The following is an 18183-nucleotide window of genomic DNA, read 5'->3' as shown; positions in this document are numbered from 1 at the left end:
ACGTTTCGCCGCGGTTTCAAACACACGTTCAATGCGTTAACGCTGACGCGTTTGTTGGGTAATGCGTACTGCGCGTGTTTAGAATGCTGCTTGAAGTACGTTTAACGGTGAGTGTAGCTAAAGATTAATGCTCTATCATGTTGGGAATATCCTTACACCAAACTAAAACCTAAGCCTACCCGATAGTGTTAACAAATGCGAAAGTAATGCAAAAGTAAAGTAAGGCATTCGCTGATGCAGCCACGCTTTTTAAGCTCCTTACGCTGATTTGAACAGTTTTACACAGCTTTTCGCCGTGTGAGTGCAACTCCGTATCACGTGAGCTACCACGTAAACCTACTAAACAGGACACTCATGGATATGAAGCTGTACGTGTGACGACATCGTTAATCAAAAACGGACCTGTTAAGCATACTTTTTGCGTGAAAAGGAATAAAAGTTTTACTTTTAAAGAGTTTTAAGAGTTTTACTGCCTCTAGTGTTCATTTCAACTGGAAACTGCAGCGATTTGTATGTACAGGTACATCCACAGTTTTGCAGAAATGTATAGAGTCACGTAATCCCAACAAGCCTAGGATGAAGTTAGACATATTTGAAGTAATGAGCACTAGAGATTTCTCCTTTTATATTGAATTAGAAAGCCCTTACAAATACAAGAGCCTTTTTATTGAGTAAGCTAGCACAAGTCTTTCCATGACATTTAGAAGTTTGAAAGGCCAGAAGTGAGTAACTATCAATTTCATGGTCTAATTGTGATTAAACTGAATGAATAAACCATGGGATTCTAATCAAAGCACAGTTTTGGCTTCATACGGCATTGCCTTTATCATTTATTTAACCTTTGTGGTCTGGCCTGCGGATTTTTTTGTCAGCATGGCATCCAGTCGCAAATTCGAAAGTCTTTGTCTTATAGAACCTCTGGTAACTTTTTTTCAGCATTACAGCATTGTGGACCTGCAAAACGTTACGTAAATAGCCCTTCAGATAATATAGAAGCTCAAACTTAAATGATGTGGACAATGCAAGACTTAAGAAAAGCTATCAGAGTCTGAGACGAGCATCGCTGCTCGCAAAACAAATTATGGTTTATGAAGAAAATCAAGATGTAGTCTTATTGATGTGTACCCAGAAGCTATGAGATGCAGAGCATTTTGATTCAGCCCCTCTGAAAAACAATCTGCTCGGGGCGTTAACTGCAAACACCAACTCCTGTAATGGAGGATTGAATTACCTGCGGGTGCTGCTGTGATTTGCGGTAAGGAAACTATGGAAAGATTGACATCCTGATCTAAATGTGGAAGAATTTAGTAAATATTCAAAAAGTCTAAAATTTCTTTAGCTATTTCCGCTTTGGTCTTAATAACTTTGTTTCCCCTAATAATGTATTGCTGCAGGGGACTGAATCTATAATTATCACAGATATAATTTCCTCAGCACCAGGTGCAGTATGAGAAATGATTCAACTCAGCAGGAGAAAAGTTTGATTTTTAGCACTTTGTTTAAGCTTTGCACTTCATATCACAGTGAAAATATAACCAGCAAGGGAATATACTCTGATATAATACTGGAAAAAACCATTAGAATAAAAATCAAAAGCTAGCAAAATACTATAATATACTATAAGGGAACCTAATAATTAAGTATTTAAATATGGAGCATTTTCTACTTTTTCTACTTCCAAAATAATATTAGATATATTATTTGGGGTCAGTAATATCAGTAATATATGTATTTATGCAAAAAAAAAAATGTATGCATTAAATTAATCCTAAGTGAGAAAAGAAAAATCTCGAAAAAAAAAAAATCAGAATTTTCCACTGATCAGATCAAAGCCTTCTGAAGCAATGTAACATGATAATAAGCAGCAAAATATTAAGAAACACTGCATATTTCACAAGATAAATGCATTGGTAAGAGTAAGAGACTCTTTCAAAAACATTTAAAAATTCTTACCAACCTAAACTTTTGACTGGTAGTGTAGTATTAAATCATATTTCCATAATGTAGGTGATATGCATGAAAACATTATCAGAAATATTACTGCAAAGGCATAAGTGTGATGTGTCATCAGGTACCTGGTAGGTACATTTACATTTACATACTGATATTCTCAACACCTCTGGAGGTGAGAAGTTACAGGTCTGTTTGGACTCTCCGTGCAAGGTTTCCAAAAAAACGATTCTCTTTGAGCTCCTCCGGGTCTAATTCCTCAATTTTATCAAAGAAAATGAAGCCCAATTGGACCTTTTCAGCACCTGTGTTGTTTCATTTGGCTGGGTGAAGTGCCTTTGCTCTCAGGCAAATGTAATAGAATAAAATTGAATGTAGGGACATGAACTTTGGGAAACTTGCAGCCTCAGTAGTCAGCATATCTACTTTGAGAAACCCTGCTCTAAAGCAGCACACATGCTAAAAAGAGAGGAGAAAGAGTGCAGCTGTACCGATATTGCTCTCTGGGCATATTGCAATGAGAAAAAACAACGACTTATCATAACAAAAAGAAACAATAATGCCGCCCTACTGCCTCTGTTATGAGTCATCTTACAAATGATATTGTATTACTGTTCACTGCATGCACACACACACACACACACACACACACACACACACACACACACACTCTCACGTCCAGCCTCCCGCAGACTCATCAGAGCAGGAGCCGATGAGCAGAGAAAGGTTTGCACTGCCTAAGGTCGAATGACTCTAAACATCCTCATCCTAAGAGGAGGGGAAGTTTTATTTATTTAGTTATTTGGTGTGTGTGTGTGTGTGTGTGTGTGTGCGCGTGTATGGCATCCTTAATGGTCCCCAGGAGAGTGTGCGGGGGCTTTTCCTGTGTTGTGAAGTGGAAAATGGCCTCTGTGTGTCAAGCTAATCAAAGTGCAGAAGAGGTAGAGAAGGGAGAGGAGATTACAAACAAGGCTTAGAGATGAAGGGGATCTCTGTTAAAAAAATAGAACAGATTTTGGGGAATCTATCAATGCTTGAACAAAGGAACCGGAGGGTTTAAATGTCAAGCACGAATCGCTTCAACAAGGAAGTGTTTCTTCTTGAAATACTAAAAAGAAGAGGAAGACAAAGATCCTTTCTTTTAGGAGTTGCTGTTCTCACAAAAGCGACGCCGTCACATTCTGACCCCAGACCAGTGCGGTTATTATTGCTCGGTATTCCTTGATTAAGGAGCAGGAGAGACCAAAAGGAAGTGCGGTGGGCATTAGACCGGTCGGCAAGGGTCTTTTGAGCCCTGATTCGTTGTTGGAAATGTCAAAGTTCTGAGGGTCGGTTGGAGGGACTACAAACATTGTTTGTACCAGACCTCCTGTGCCACTGCTGGCGTTCATGGCAAGTCCGTGCAAACGAAGACTTTCTTCTACTGCCGCTAGGAGGCTGTGGGGCGGGAAGCACTTGGTCTTTCTTGCCGTTTTTATGGACGGGGGAGTCTGATGTTTTGGCCGTTTTCCTAGGCGGGCTTTGCTCGGCAACATCATGTAGCGATGGTTCCCTGTACATGGCAACTGGAGGGACGAGAGAAAAAGAAAGAGGCTTAAAGGCACAGCTCACCCCCAAAAAGACAATTCTGTCACAATTACCGTCACAAGATTTTTGAAAGTGTCTCTGCATTCTTTTTGTCTTTGTCTTTCACCGTATGGACAAAACTTTGGAACTTAACTACTTGGATCTTAACTACTATCTTCATGTAACACAGAGGAATGAAAATCATACAGGTCTGGCACAACATGATCAATGGTGATAAAACCTCTCTTTTTTTGGCCAGAAATTAATACATTCATTCAGAAGGGATACATTAAATTAATCAAAAGTGACAGTAATGACATTTTTTTAATGTTACAAAACATTTAAACTGCATATACATGCTATTATTTTAAAATGTATGTTGACTAATGACTAGAGAGTTTAAAATATTATGTAAATTAAATGTATCATGTTTTCCACAAAAATATTAAATATGAATTTTTTTCATACATCAATATAACGTACTAGAGATTTCATTACAATTTTGACTTGCTTTAATTATATTAACAAAAAAACAATAATTTTTATTTGTAATCATATTTAACAATTATTACTGTTTCTGCTGTACACACACACACACACACACACACACACACACATATATATATATATATATATATATATATATATATATATATATATATATATATATATATATATATATATATAACTTTTGCATTGTACTTTCAACATAAGACAAAAAAAATACTATTATTATGAATAAAAACATACCCTCTATAAGCTTGGGAAGGAAGTGGGCTGCTCCTTTAGTCTTTTTGACCCGATTTCCTTTCATAACCTGTCCGTCTCGGTTGATGCCAATGTACCAGGCCCGACCCGACTGCGTTTGTGGTACAGGATCGAGGAGTATGTGACATAATAGTTCTCAAACACACACTCCTTAAACTTGCACTCCGGTGTGAAATGTTCCTGTAACAGAGATACACACATATACCCAGACGATGAGTTAACCTAAATAACAGACTGCAGCCACTGGCTGTTATTGTAGGTTTATATGTATCCGTATACTGAGTTCAGCTGCGACGGGAGGAAAATGGGCCTCCTATTGCAATTACAGGAGTAGTGTACCGGCGATGAGGAAAGGAAATCCCATTACGTTACACTTTCTAATTACATATTTAAGGAACACATGTGTTCTGTTCAGGTGAACATAAGTGTTGCAGAGTAATCTCTTCATAAGCCCAAACACCGCTAAACTCCCTGCTGGAGATAGCAGCCTGTCAGTAAGCAAACACCAAAATCTCTCTTTTATTCTTTCTCTCTCTCTCTCTCTCTCTCTCTCTCTCTCTCTCTCTCTTCTCTCCTCTCCTCTCCTCTCCTCTCCTCTCCTCTCCTCTCCTCTCCTCTCCTCTCCTCTCCTCCCATCCCATCTGTCTCTCTCTCTTTTTCTCTCTCTACCACCCTGTCATTTCCTAACCTTGTCAGGAACAAACCAATTTCAGGATTGATTGGGATCCTTGGTGTGACTGGTGAGCAGAGGAGCTGAATAAAGGGTTTACTCCTCTTCCTCTCTCTCTTGCTCTAATGTGTTTGTTTTGAAACACTCCCCTCTGTCACCAAAGAAAAATTAAGCCTTCTTCATAAAACAGATTCATAATTTACCTGGTTTAATTGCATATCTGTAATTAAACTGTGGCCATTTGGGCATTTGAACTTCTTGATGCTTTTGGTAATCTTGCTCCTATCTTAAAAAGCCACTTAGTAAAGATAAGCATGTCATGAATAATAATAATAATAATAATAATAATAATACATTTTTAAAATGTTTTAAATCTATAAATAAATGTGTTATTATAATAACAAAATAATATTTATTTTAGTTGTGCCTTTTCTGTGTCCTTAAAAGAGCTCAGTTAAAATTAAGTCTTCTTCATAAAACACGATTTTCATAATTTTATATGGTATCTCAGATTAAATCTTTGTAATTTATGCTTTTGATCTTTAAGATGTTTCTGATATTTCTTAAAGCGTGAAATAAATCATCTAATATTTTTTTATCATCATCATCTTTAATTATAACAATTACATAATTATTCATATAATATAGGGATGTTTTTAAATACTAACTTTAAATAATGAATTAAATGCATTAATATAATAGATGTAATTAAGAATAATAAGGATTATAATCATTTTTAGTAGACACGTTTTTTCCCCCCAACTTTCATCTAGGCTTACACTGGACATTAAACACCATTCAGTGTAAAGAGCTCTGCCGACTTTAATTAATTAATTGTCAGATTTAATTGAACTGGTGTTTCCAGCTGACAGAAGATGATGGAGTGTGCATGTGTGCCTGTGCAATACAATTAGATGCTGGGAATTTCTAAAACACATGAGAAACAGTCCTGCGTAATACCTGCTGACTTCCTCTCAATTCGACAATAATTAGGAGCCCCTGCATAAGCAGAGCCATCTTCAGGACGGGGACGCTGTTATCCAGGGCCCTTTGGGCGTGGCATTAAACCATAAAAATAACTATTTCTTATTGAACAGCAAGCAAAATCTGTTCTCCACAAAGGAGAAGAGGGATTAGGTTGACCTCCAGCAGTCTGTATTCCACCTCTGCTGTGTTTTTGATCCCCATCCTGCAGTGCTCTGAAGCTCCAGCAGGTGTCAGAGCAGCACACAAGGCTCAGCGAGTGCGCCCAGAACTTGTCTTCATTCTTCATTGCTTCACTGATCAGCCACTTTCACTGGCTTAAAAACCCCCACAAGTTTTACACATCATAGCGCAGCCTCTCCCGCTTTCTTTTTTCCCCTCTCCCCAGCCTTTTTAATCTAGCATTTTGCGATTTAGGAAATCTGATTATTACAGAAGGATTTTTGACATGTTCTGTTGCATGAAGTTAATGAAGATGCCGGATGCTTGAGAGTCTGCTGAATCCTCTGAATCCCCTAGCAATCAGGAGGGAGGACTGGCATTTTGACAGGAGAGCTGCCTCATCAGCCTCTTAGTTTCAGCACAACATTTCCACCAACATTTAAAGGGATAGCTCACTCACAAATATATCTCTCCTCGTTATTTACTTAGTCATGTCATTCCAAAGCTGCACACCTTTGCTTTTCAGGGGAACACAGAGAATGCTTCTTCAGACTTTGAATACAGTGACATATGGACTGCTCTTTTGTTGTCCCTTTTGGAGCATGACGGATGAGAACGCTATGAACTATGGTTGAATAGAAACCATCTACATAAAGATCCTTAAAAAAAAATCTGCTCTTGTGTTTCATAACAGCATATGGGTTTAAAACAACACACTAAATATTGACAGAAGATTTCAGAAAATTCTGTAATAATTTAAAACACGGAATGAGAACAGAGTTTTAAAGGATTTATTTTAAAATTTAAAGGATTAATTAAAATCAAATTGAAAGGAATGAATGAATGAGTGAGTGTAATAGACAACAGAACAAACAAATAAATGTCATATACAAATATTATACTTAAACTTTTTTGGAATGAAATGTATGCAAAATATAGAAATTTTGTTCCTATTTTTTTTTAGCTTTCACCAGTAAAGGAAAGACTATTATTCTTACTTTTAACTATCTATCTATGTGACCTTACTGCATTTTGCATTTACTCTATTCATAGTATATTTTCCCATACTATAATTTGCATCATTAAAGGCCAGGCCATTATTTTCAAAATTCAAATAAAACAATTTCAGCAATGTATTATGTTGCAAATTATATAAATGGTGACAGTTTATTAACATTTATTCACTACAGCCAATATTTACTCACTATTTTGGCATTTAGGATTTAGCCTAAACCAGAACTAGGCCATAGTTCACTTAGGACATTTAGTCATTTTATAAACATGCATTTATGAACAAAAAAGCATTTTAAGACAAAACAAAAGCACTGACATGTATTAAGATCAGTCAGTGCAAGTTTCTTTCAGTTGAAACAGCTTAGATTTACATTTTAATCTAGTCTTGGGTTAATCCTTGTCTGTGAAACAGGGGATTGAGTGTTCATTTTGGAACTTGAGTGTAAAGAAAGATGAAAAAAAAAAAAAAAAAAAAATGGATGAGAGAAGAAACAATAGAGGGCTAAGAAGAAAGACTGAGACTGTGGCAATCATGTCAGAACCATAAAATCCTCTTCAGAGCACCACACATACACACTCAGACACACATACGGTGAAAAGTGCTTGCTTTCACATTAACTTTACACTGCTGTGGCTGTAAAATCTGTAACTGGTAGGGGTGAATTGATTTCACGTAAGACCGCAGCAAAAGCGTCAATGAGAATTTCCTCTAAAAAGCCAGTATAAGACTTTGATGTAGCTGGATAGATGTGTGCACAGGTATGAAGCAATCCAAAAAGTGCTTACTAAGAGTGGAGTTTAACACACCGGTGAGCACTGACAAGCTTGCAGAATGTTGGGGGCACAAGGAAGACATCCGATGAAGTTCAAGGTGGGAGAAAATGAAACGAGTGATTTGGTAACTAATAAATAGGGGATAAATAAACAGAACGTTTTCTTGCAGTATTTCACTGCATAATGATTAGTCAAATGAATTGCGATTCATTTCAAAGAGCAAAAACATGCTGTTGTGTTGTAATGAGATCTAATGAGATTGTAATTGCAGAGGCCAGCAATAACACCTTGTATTTGACAGCGCTAAAAATAAAGCAAGCAGCCGTGCTTTCTTCCTTTAAACAGACTTGAGACACTTCACGAAACGTCCTCAAGCGCAGGTCTGAGAACAGCCCCGCAGACTACTGTTCTCACGGAGGCCATTACCAGACTGACAGCAGACTGACCCCGGGTCAGCACGAGAGGTGGGTTTCTTGGCAGAACACCTGCTCGTCCCGCACTGCTGACCTCACAACAGCTGTAGCGGCGCGCTCGTCCTTTGCCTCTCTCCTTGGCTAGACCCAGCTGAGCGTTTGGGGAATTTCCAAGACAAAATAACACAACAAGCCCCTTCAAGACACACTCCCTCGCTCTTTTCTCCTTCGCCACATTACCGGTGGTAAACACACACAGATGTTACAGGGACAGTTCACTCTGTAATGAAAATCTGCTGAGAGTTACTTGCCCTCAATCCATCCAAGATGTAGATGAACTTGTTCATTTGGAGAAATTTTGTGTCACATCATCAATGGATTGTCTGCAGTGAATTGGTGTTGTCAAACATTTTTAAATTCAAACTGTTGCTTCTGGCCAATGTCTGAGTCTATAATCCATAATAACGCTTCCTCCAGTGAAAATGTCCATCGTTGTTTGTCCTCTCACATTAAAATGCACTGACATATTTGTTTAAAGCTATTTTAGACTGTTTTTGGTCGCAAACAGTGCTGAATTTGTGTATATTTTTCTTCTGATTTAAACGGGATGACTTGGAAAAAGCAATATCATGGACAGCTGGAAGCAATAGTTCGAAGATGAAAATATTTTAATGATGAATCTCTTTATTACAAACACTCGCATTTTACTTCACAAGTTATTAATTGATAGACTGGAGTCGTGTGAATTATCGCGATGTTATTTTCAGTTGTGTGGACTCATTCTAACGGCACCCATTCACTGCAGAGGATCCATTGGTGAGCAAGTGATGTTATGCTTAATGCATTTTCTCAAACTCATTTACATCGAAAAAGGCTTAAGAGTAAATCTTCGGCAAATTAACATTTTTAGGTGATCTATTCCTTTAAGTTGTTTGACTTGAAAAGACCGCTGACTCAGTGAGGACCAATCAAGCCCATTTTAAACAGGGAGGGCAAGGTCACAAGTGTGTGCGTGAAGAGATGGAGAGGGTGCAGGTGTGTACAAAAAGGAAAAAGAAAAAGAAGTGTGTGTGTGTGTGTGTGGACATGATTGTGTGGACTAGGTGGTCTAAGGTCAGCTAGAATCATTCGGGATCAGCAGTTAGACTAATTATTTCATCAGTGTGGGTATGTGGGGACCTGGGGCTTGGATCAAGGTGTGTGAGTGTCAACGCCAGGGTGCTGAGGGCCAGAAGCAGAAACACCCTCTACTTGAAATGAGTAATAATCCTGCCAGAACTACAGGGCACAGCAAAACACTTACGCACACACACACACACATCCTGACATATGCTCCTTGAGTCTGCAGCTCATCCACTCCAAGTCTTAGGCTTATTATTGGTGTCCAGTCATGCTTACGAAACCATTTCCAACTGCATGCGTGTGGCGCAGCAGTTGATGCATCAAAGATCCACACAATTATACAGAAGAGAACACTATTATCCTTATACAAAGCTTGTCAGAACAGTGTGCACATAACAGCACCAATACACTGTGGAACTTAAAACCATTATTACCATTATATATACAGCTTATTTGAATTCAGCAGAAAATGTTACACGTTAAAGGGATAGTTCACCCAAAAATTATGTCCTTAATTACTCAATCTCATGTTGTTCCAAATCCATAAGATATTTTTGATGGAATCTGAGAGCTCTCTGACCCTCCATATACAGCAAGGATATTACCATGATCAATGCACAGAAATGTAACAAGGACATCTTTAAAATAGTCCATGTGACACCAGGTGGTCAACCTGAGAGTACCCCAGAATGTAATAAACATAATCATCATTGTTTAAGTTAACAGTTGGGGTACACTCTAAAATGGTTGACAGCGATAACTTTGGGAGAATAATTGTTAAATAAGTTACATTATTCCAATGACCCTATAGGTCATTTATGCCTAAGTATCTTACCTTATTACAACCTATATTTACTTTTTAAGTTAAGCGACCTCTAGCGGTGTAAAATGTTCTGTTGCCGATACTGAGGCGCAATTGTAGTATATCTCTGATAGGTTGTATTTCAGGTATTTGTATAAACGACCTATACAGGAGTATTGGTTGGAGGACAGGTTGACACAAAAGTATTCTTGTATATTCAGAAAATCACAGTCGAACCCTGATGTCACATGGACTATTTTACTATTATTCCTTGCTACATTTCTGGAGACTCAGAAAGCTCTCGGATTTCATCAAAAAAATATACATTTCTTTTCTGAAGATGAACGAAGATCTTACTGATTTGGAATGACATTGAGGGAGAGTAAATTAATTACAGAATATTTATTTTTGGGTGAACTAACCCTTTTAAATACAGGAATAAGAGGCATGATAAAACTAGCTGAAGTCTGAACTCATCTTGATTTGCAGTGTTTTACATCTGAGCTAAATAAAGAATACTTAATTCTAGAATTCGTCTCTCCGTCCTTTGTCTGGGCTTTTCATGTGACCTAAAGTGACCTGTCCTATTTGCAGTGCAATGGGAAAACAGGAAATAAAATGTTAAAAGGGATAAGAGAAGGAAAAGAAAAGGAAGGGAAACTGAAAAGAGAATGTATGGCTCGAACGTGTGTTATGTCATGGCTACCGTATTAAATGGCTTAAACCAAGTACCTTTTAAAACTTTGTCATAAAAAGCTGGTCAGTTCAACAAAATCTGCCCCAATTCTGTCAGGTCACCTCTATCAGTGCAAATATGCATCTCTCTGTGTGTGCGCATGCATGCTGTTTTATTCCCACCTTCTTTCTCCCTCTCTTTTTGTGTTCCTGGCCCAGGAGGGCTTCCACTGAGTGTTGAGTTTAAAAAATGGGTCAGGTTATAGAGACAAAGCACTATTTTTATCGGAAAGCAATTTCCAGTGGTCCCCTACAGGTAACACAGCACACAGCAATGACACAGAGTTTTCCAAACACCTTAACCTTTACATACAACTCTCGCAAGATCTAACCTCAGACAGGAATGAACAAAGAGAGACAAGTAAACAGGGACTCACAGGACAATGACAGAACAGACATGAGACAAAGGCGAAAAAGAAAGAACAAATGATCGCGATAAATGCTAAAATGAAAATGAAATCGAATGATGAACGCAACCCCGTGGGCTGTGCTCTGCATGCCTTTTCTTGTCAATCTATCTCTCACTATATTCCTTTCTATGGATGATAGAGCCCTTTGTTCCTGCTGTGAGACACCCTGCTGGTCTGCACGTACTCCTCCATCCCTATCCCTCATGAACCCTTCAGCTTCTTCATATTCATCTTAAACGTCATCGTTCTGTCAGGCGAGGAGATGACGGCCAGATTACTACAGTATATCATCATTCTTCACCAAAAGCACGCTTACGAGACAGCTGTGCAGAGGATCATGGGAAAGACCTCTGAGGGGCACATTAATGAGACAGATTCAACACGTTTAAACAGGTGAGATTGGTTGTTTCATTTCGAGGCTTTATCAGGGGTTGAAAAGTGCCATTTGCAAAAAAACCAAAAGTGTGAACACTGGTAGAGTGCTGGAACAAACAAGATGGCCCTATCAATGATCTAAACCGTAAACTAAAATATAAATGAAGCTCAAACTAAAATTCTGAAAAAAATTATGCACAACATTCTAAAAAGAAAAAAAAAAAAATCTTGGGAATTGCATTATGGATAAAGATTCATAGACTCTAAAATATTGTATCAGGCAGAAATTGTGAATAAAAACTGAGTAAATTATAAACAGCTGGGCCTTTATATTGTTGTGGACAATGGGGGTGAATCAAAAAGGATAGGAACCACTAGTTTAAGAACCACATAGCAACAGTAGAACAAAATCGTTTACAACATCGCTAAAATCAGCTTGGCATCAACATAGTTGTGTGGCAGTAAATAAAGATGGTAAGAAGAGAAGACTTGCAGGAATACGGGGCGAGAGCATGACTGAGGTAGTAGAAGTTGAGCGAGTATGAAGAAGAGGCTGTAGGTGTGTGTGAATGATTTAGTCCCTGTGGAGGGCCGTGTCCGAGTGTGTCAGCCACTGGAAAACATGAATTATTGATAGGCTCAGAGTTTAGGGCAGGTATGTGTGACAGAGAGAGGCCATGTGTTCAGGGCCATCTGATTCTACAACACACATGCACGGAGGTGTGTTTGTGGCATAGTGTGAACGAATCCCGTTATGCAACACATACAGAAAGACTTGCACCTTCTTATTCCGGCTCTGAGGGCTTTAGTGGAAAATAAGGTAACACTCACTTACTCACTTAAGTGTCTACAAGACCATTAACTGCTGTGTGAGAGAAAAATCTGAGAGATCTGTCAAAGCCTGCACTTTAAAACTCAATTTCAAAGCATTAGTTCACCCAAATAAACTTCTTTTGCCATTACTTCAACTTGGAAAAGCATGTAAATTTTACTTCCATACACTCTCAGAAATAAAGGTACAAAAGCTGTCACTGGGGCAGCTATTTTTCAAAAGGTACACTTTCGTACCTATTAACTGTAAATATGTACACTGTATGTACTAATATGTACATTTAAAGGTACAAAAATGGTCCATTTAGGTTGAAAAGGTACTGCCCCAGTGACAGCTTTTGTACCTTTATTTCTGAGAGTGTATATTCATACAGATTTGGAAATTTTCACTTTTATTAACAAAAAACCATGGTTAGTATAGTTAAACCCTGATGAACCATGGTTTTACTACACTAACCATAGTTTAACCATGGTATTTGTACTGTAATAAATCTGGCGTTATACAGATTTGTGTAAATACACAGTACAACATAATTAAACTTATACTGTAATAAAACTACAGATCATTTTCATAAGAGATGGATGTCTTTTGTCTTTTGTTTTGTAGATTTGCCACCATATTCTTAAAGTGATTATGAAGACTAAACATGTGTTCAAATATCTTTACTTCCCTATAGGGTAAAACAATACATGAACTGTACTGTTTGTAGCCTTCATAAAACATAGGAAGAAAGTAGGCAGAAAATCGACTGCTTCCACAGAGATTCTGCAGTGTGCACGAGATAGACTCCCATGAGGCCACGGGAGAGGAGTTGCGAAAGGTCACGTAACATGGTGGATGTATTATGGATTCCATTCGCACTACACACATTCATACTATACAGAATAAAACATACTTTTGTAATGGAAGACAATTTCAGATGCACTTTGATTAAATTCAGGGAAAATAACTTGTTTAGCTTTGTGGATTCTTTTCATGGCATAGTATACAGCAAGCAATGAGTCATTCCTCACGTAACGTTTCAAAAGTCAACAATGTGTGTTTTGGTTCTATTGTTTCAGAATATTTTAAAGCTCAGGAGCAAGCTGTCTCCTGGTTTGTGTTTGCACTGCGTTTTGTGGCATGCTTCACTGGCTTCACACTAGTCTCTTTGGTTTAAAATATCGTGCTAAAAAAAGATGAAAGTTAGGAATGAAAGTTAGGACACAGGTAGAGCGGTTTCAGCGCTTCAGACAGAGAAGAGAGAAAAGAGAGAAAAAGAGGTCGCTCTGCATGAGGTTTTCTAGGATAGGGATTTTCTCTCTTTTTTCAGGTATGGTCATTTCCCTCTGTGGAAAATGGGTCGACTTTCTTCCCATGAGGAGGAGAACACATTCTCTACAGATGCTCTCCTTACAAGAGCAGAGAAAAAGAGAGATGGAAAAAGCATTTGTGCTCTTTTGTGTGAGAGGTGGATACACGAAAGAGAAGTAAACGAGTTTATTAAGTTCACAACATAGGGACAGTTGTAATTTGTGTTATGACTGATATAAATACATTTTTTTGTTTCTGTCACACCTTTTAAGGATACCCTAGCATTTTAAATATACAAATGCTATTAGATTTAAAGCACAAAAGAACTGATATACAGTTCGTAATTTAAACATGAAAAATATTTGAACACTTTCTGGCTGCAAGACTTTGTAGATCATAAAAAATAACTTTGGGACCAATAGTCTAGAGGACGTATAGCTAAGAAAAGCGGAGGTCTCTTTTAAACTCCAGCACTATTGTATTTGTGTGCATATAGAATTTGGTTTGATATTCTGATATCCATGCAGTGTAACGATTCATGCATTTTAAGTCCGCTCTATGGGGCACAGTACATCATGTAGTCCTATACATCTCTCTTAGACTCATCGCTTTACTTTAAAGAGTGTTATGAATGAAAGAATACTCTTTTCTTCCCAAAATAAGAGAGAGTGGATCAGACAATAGAGAGAGAAGAGAGAAGAAAGGCTGTTCTACACTGCAAGGCAATGCATCTCTTGGCAGAAGCATGTCTTACTCACATAAGTTTAACTGGTAGAGAGAAATAGGCCAGACTAATGGAGTGTGTCACAGGGAACTGAGGCCAACAGTACTCACACTCACACACTCACTGTCTGAGGACGAACGCACACACAACAGTTAACTTCATTAGCAGCACCTGATACATAATCAAAGAGCGTGAAATAATGCGTAAGGTGTCTGAGACGTCATTAAAATCTGAGATTTAAAATCTTCACTTTTAGGATTTAAAAACGTTTATACGAAGGCATATTCTTAAATAAAACAAATAATAATAAATAAAATGATTTTTTATATTTAGGGCTATTTCCAAGTCTCTAGTTAAATAAAAAATAAGATTTATAATGTTTATATACATACCATACCAATCAAAAGTGGAATTAGGTTTTTTAATGTATTTGAAAAAGGTCTCATACTCACAAAAGCTGCATTTATTTGATAAAAATACAGAAATATTATTACAAATTTAAACTGTAAAACAAAACTAAATATTTTTGTGTATTGAATGTATTCCTGTGATGGCAAAGCTGAATTTTCATCAGCATGACAAGAATTTATCACATGAAACTTCAAAATGTGAATATGTTTTAAGGTTCTTAGTTGAAATTGGAATCATTTGTAATAAATGTGTTTACTGTAACTTTTGATCAATTTAAGGCATCCTTGTTGAATAAAAGTAGTGATTTAAATGTTATTTTTATTTTTTTTATTTTATCTACCCCAAACTTTTGAGTAGTAGTTTATCAATGTGTCCACAAAATATTAAGCAGTAAAAAGTATGCTAACAATAGGAAATTGTTCTTGAAAAACAAATCAGCATGTTTGAATTATTTCGAATAATGCATGATAACAAAAAGTAACTGAAACTATGCCATCTCAGGAAAAAACTGTTAATTAAAATGTTAATTAAATTTAAAATGTCACGTGCATGGTTTCGTGAGAAAGGAGCAGAACATAAACCACGTATGTAACCTTGACGTTCGGACAAACGGAGTAAAAACACACAGGACTTAAATACACAAGGTAATTGACTAAATTAACAAGACACAGCTGAAGACAATAATACAATTAACATGAAGGGAAGGTAGGGCACAGAGAGCACATGGCATGAGACAAAAACAATAAACAAAGAGTCCAGAGACGTGACAGTAATAATATTTTAATTATAATATTGTATTTTTAAATCAGTTGCATCCAAAATAAAAGTTTTTGTTCGTTTACATTATATATGTATATATTATGTATATATAAACACACACATACAGTATATTTTCTTTAAATATTTAAAGTTTTACATTTATATATTCATATTATAATATTTTATATTACACATAATTATATTTAAATGAATTATTTCATTTAATTTCCTAAAAATATACATGCATGTGTTAGTATTTCTATATACATAAACATACACAGTCCACACGCATATATTATGTAAACAAAAACTTTTATGTCGGATGCGATTAAGGAGAGCATAATAAGACAAAAAAAAAAAAAAAACTAACAAAAACAATTAATTTCAAACTTTTGACCGCTGTATGCAAGTTTCTAATAAATTAGTTAATAGAGAATATGATAAAATGCAACATTGCTGAACATGTAATTCTGCTGTCATTAAATCAACTTTCATGTCAACAATTTTTATATAAAAATTTTAATAAAATTTTACTGGCGGTCTCAGATATTTTTCCTCCACTGCGTGCATGTCGCTGATATTTTTTAACACGATAAGATGTGTCAGGACAGGTCTGGGAATTTTTGTAACCTATTGATGAGTGTGACGAGTGCTGTAGACTTACTGATGTGTAAAGGTAGCCCTCGCTGTTCATGCCTATGTAGAGTCCTGTCTTGGTGCTCTGGATGGCCACTATCCTCAGACCCACAGGAATCAAGTTGAACAGCACTGCAATGCAAGAGAGAGAGAGAGAGATCTTAAACATCGGCGTGGAGAATTTTGCTCGATATGAAATAAATGATGAACGATTCTCAATACTGCTTTTTTCAGCGTGTTATGAAGGATGAGAATTTCTCTCCGGCGCACCTAAGGTGACACACACCCCCAAAACTGACAGTTTCAGCAGAAACCTCCAGAAATTACAGACCCCAGTGAAATGAGCTTTCAGATTCGGTGAGGCACATTAAAGAGAAACAGAGAAATCTCCTTACACCTCGCTCTTTGTTCTGCCATCGCTTCTGCCAGCCGTAGCCAACAGGATTTCCACTGTTTCCAAAACTGGGATGTTCGCTCGAGGCGTGTGCGTTCTGTGCGACACCGGGACGCTTGTGTGTGCTCATTCATAAGCCTTTTGAGCTGCAGATGAGAGTGTGTCTATTTTGGTGTGGAGTGTTGACCGACGAGACCTTTGGTGAGAAACGTCTTGAGCGACATGTTGACTTTAGCAGTATTGACAAATGCCTCGTGGCAAAGTGTCTCCACAGGAGCGATGCAGATTTGAGTTGCACCCTCCTAGTGTCGTGACAACCGCGGGCATGATAACGCAGACCTCATCTGAACCCCAAACCTTACAGCCTCCAAGAAAAGCATCAATAAAATAAAGATCACTGGAGAGCAGATTAATGACTGCATAAGTAGTTAAAAATGAAGTCTAGAGCTGATGTGACAAAGACAGAAAACTTGGAAACATAGTACTTTGAAGATGAAATATTCTTTCACATATTCTTTTCATGAAGTTTTAATGAACTTTCTGGCTGTGATAAATAAAATTGCTGCGAAGCTATTAGTAATATATTGTAATACTTACAATATTTGGCAAAATAGCAAAGCATGTAAATGAAAATAACTTGCATCATATTAGTGCTTAAATAAAATAAAAATTAATAATGTAATGATAAAATAAAATAGAATGCATATATTATTCCACTGTATTGAAGCAAGCCGCACAAGACAATGTAATATTTATAATATTTAGCAAAATTCGCATTCTGCACTTGCATCACATTAATGCTAAAATAAAATAAAAATGACTTGCAGCATAATAAAATAAAATACATATATTATTCCACTGCCATGCAGCAATTCAGACAAGACAATGTAATACTTATACTTAATATACTTATTATATTTTTAAATAACAATAAAATAAAGCAATAAAATCAGCAATAACATAAAATGAAATAAAGTAAAATATAATACAATTAAAACACCTCACATTGCGATCATGCTAAAATAAAATCAAATAAAATAAAATAAAAATGAGACAATAAAATAAAATAACTATTTTATTTGCTAGCATCAAATTACAAATCAGATCACAAGTAGTAAAACTAATTTTGATTAGATGGGATCTTTTAAATTAGTCTCAAATGTGACAGCAGAACTAACTTTACCAAGCTTTTAACTGTGGCTCTCGGTATCAATTAACGATCATCCAAAGATAATTAAACCCCTTAAACCATTAAACCGCATTTGTTTGTCACCAAAATGAAATAAGTTAGAAATAAAATAAAAAACAACAACTTTCAATCAAGTTATGCTTGCCTCAGTGTGTATGAGTGGCTGTGTGTTTACATGTTGTGTCTTGTCACCCTGAAGC

General features: G+C 36.8%; 1 protein-coding gene across 1 annotated transcript in view; it reads right to left on the bottom strand.

Annotated features, from left to right (window-relative positions):
- Positions 1-3264: 3264 nt before the first annotated feature.
- Positions 3265-18183, bottom strand: part of LOC122348806 (fibroblast growth factor 11-like) — a 47984-nt gene continuing 33065 nt past the window's right edge. The window contains 4 exon segments of the mRNA XM_043244676.1: positions 3265-3515; positions 4267-4377; positions 4380-4464; positions 16429-16532. Coding sequence (XP_043100611.1) covers positions 3265-3515; positions 4267-4377; positions 4380-4464; positions 16429-16532 — 551 coding nt within the window.

The sequence above is a fragment of the Puntigrus tetrazona genome, chromosome 7 (assembly GCF_018831695.1).
Source record: "Puntigrus tetrazona isolate hp1 chromosome 7, ASM1883169v1, whole genome shotgun sequence".
Classification (NCBI taxonomy): Eukaryota; Metazoa; Chordata; class Actinopteri; order Cypriniformes; family Cyprinidae; genus Puntigrus; species Puntigrus tetrazona.
This window is presented reverse-complemented; position numbering and strand designations above follow the sequence as displayed.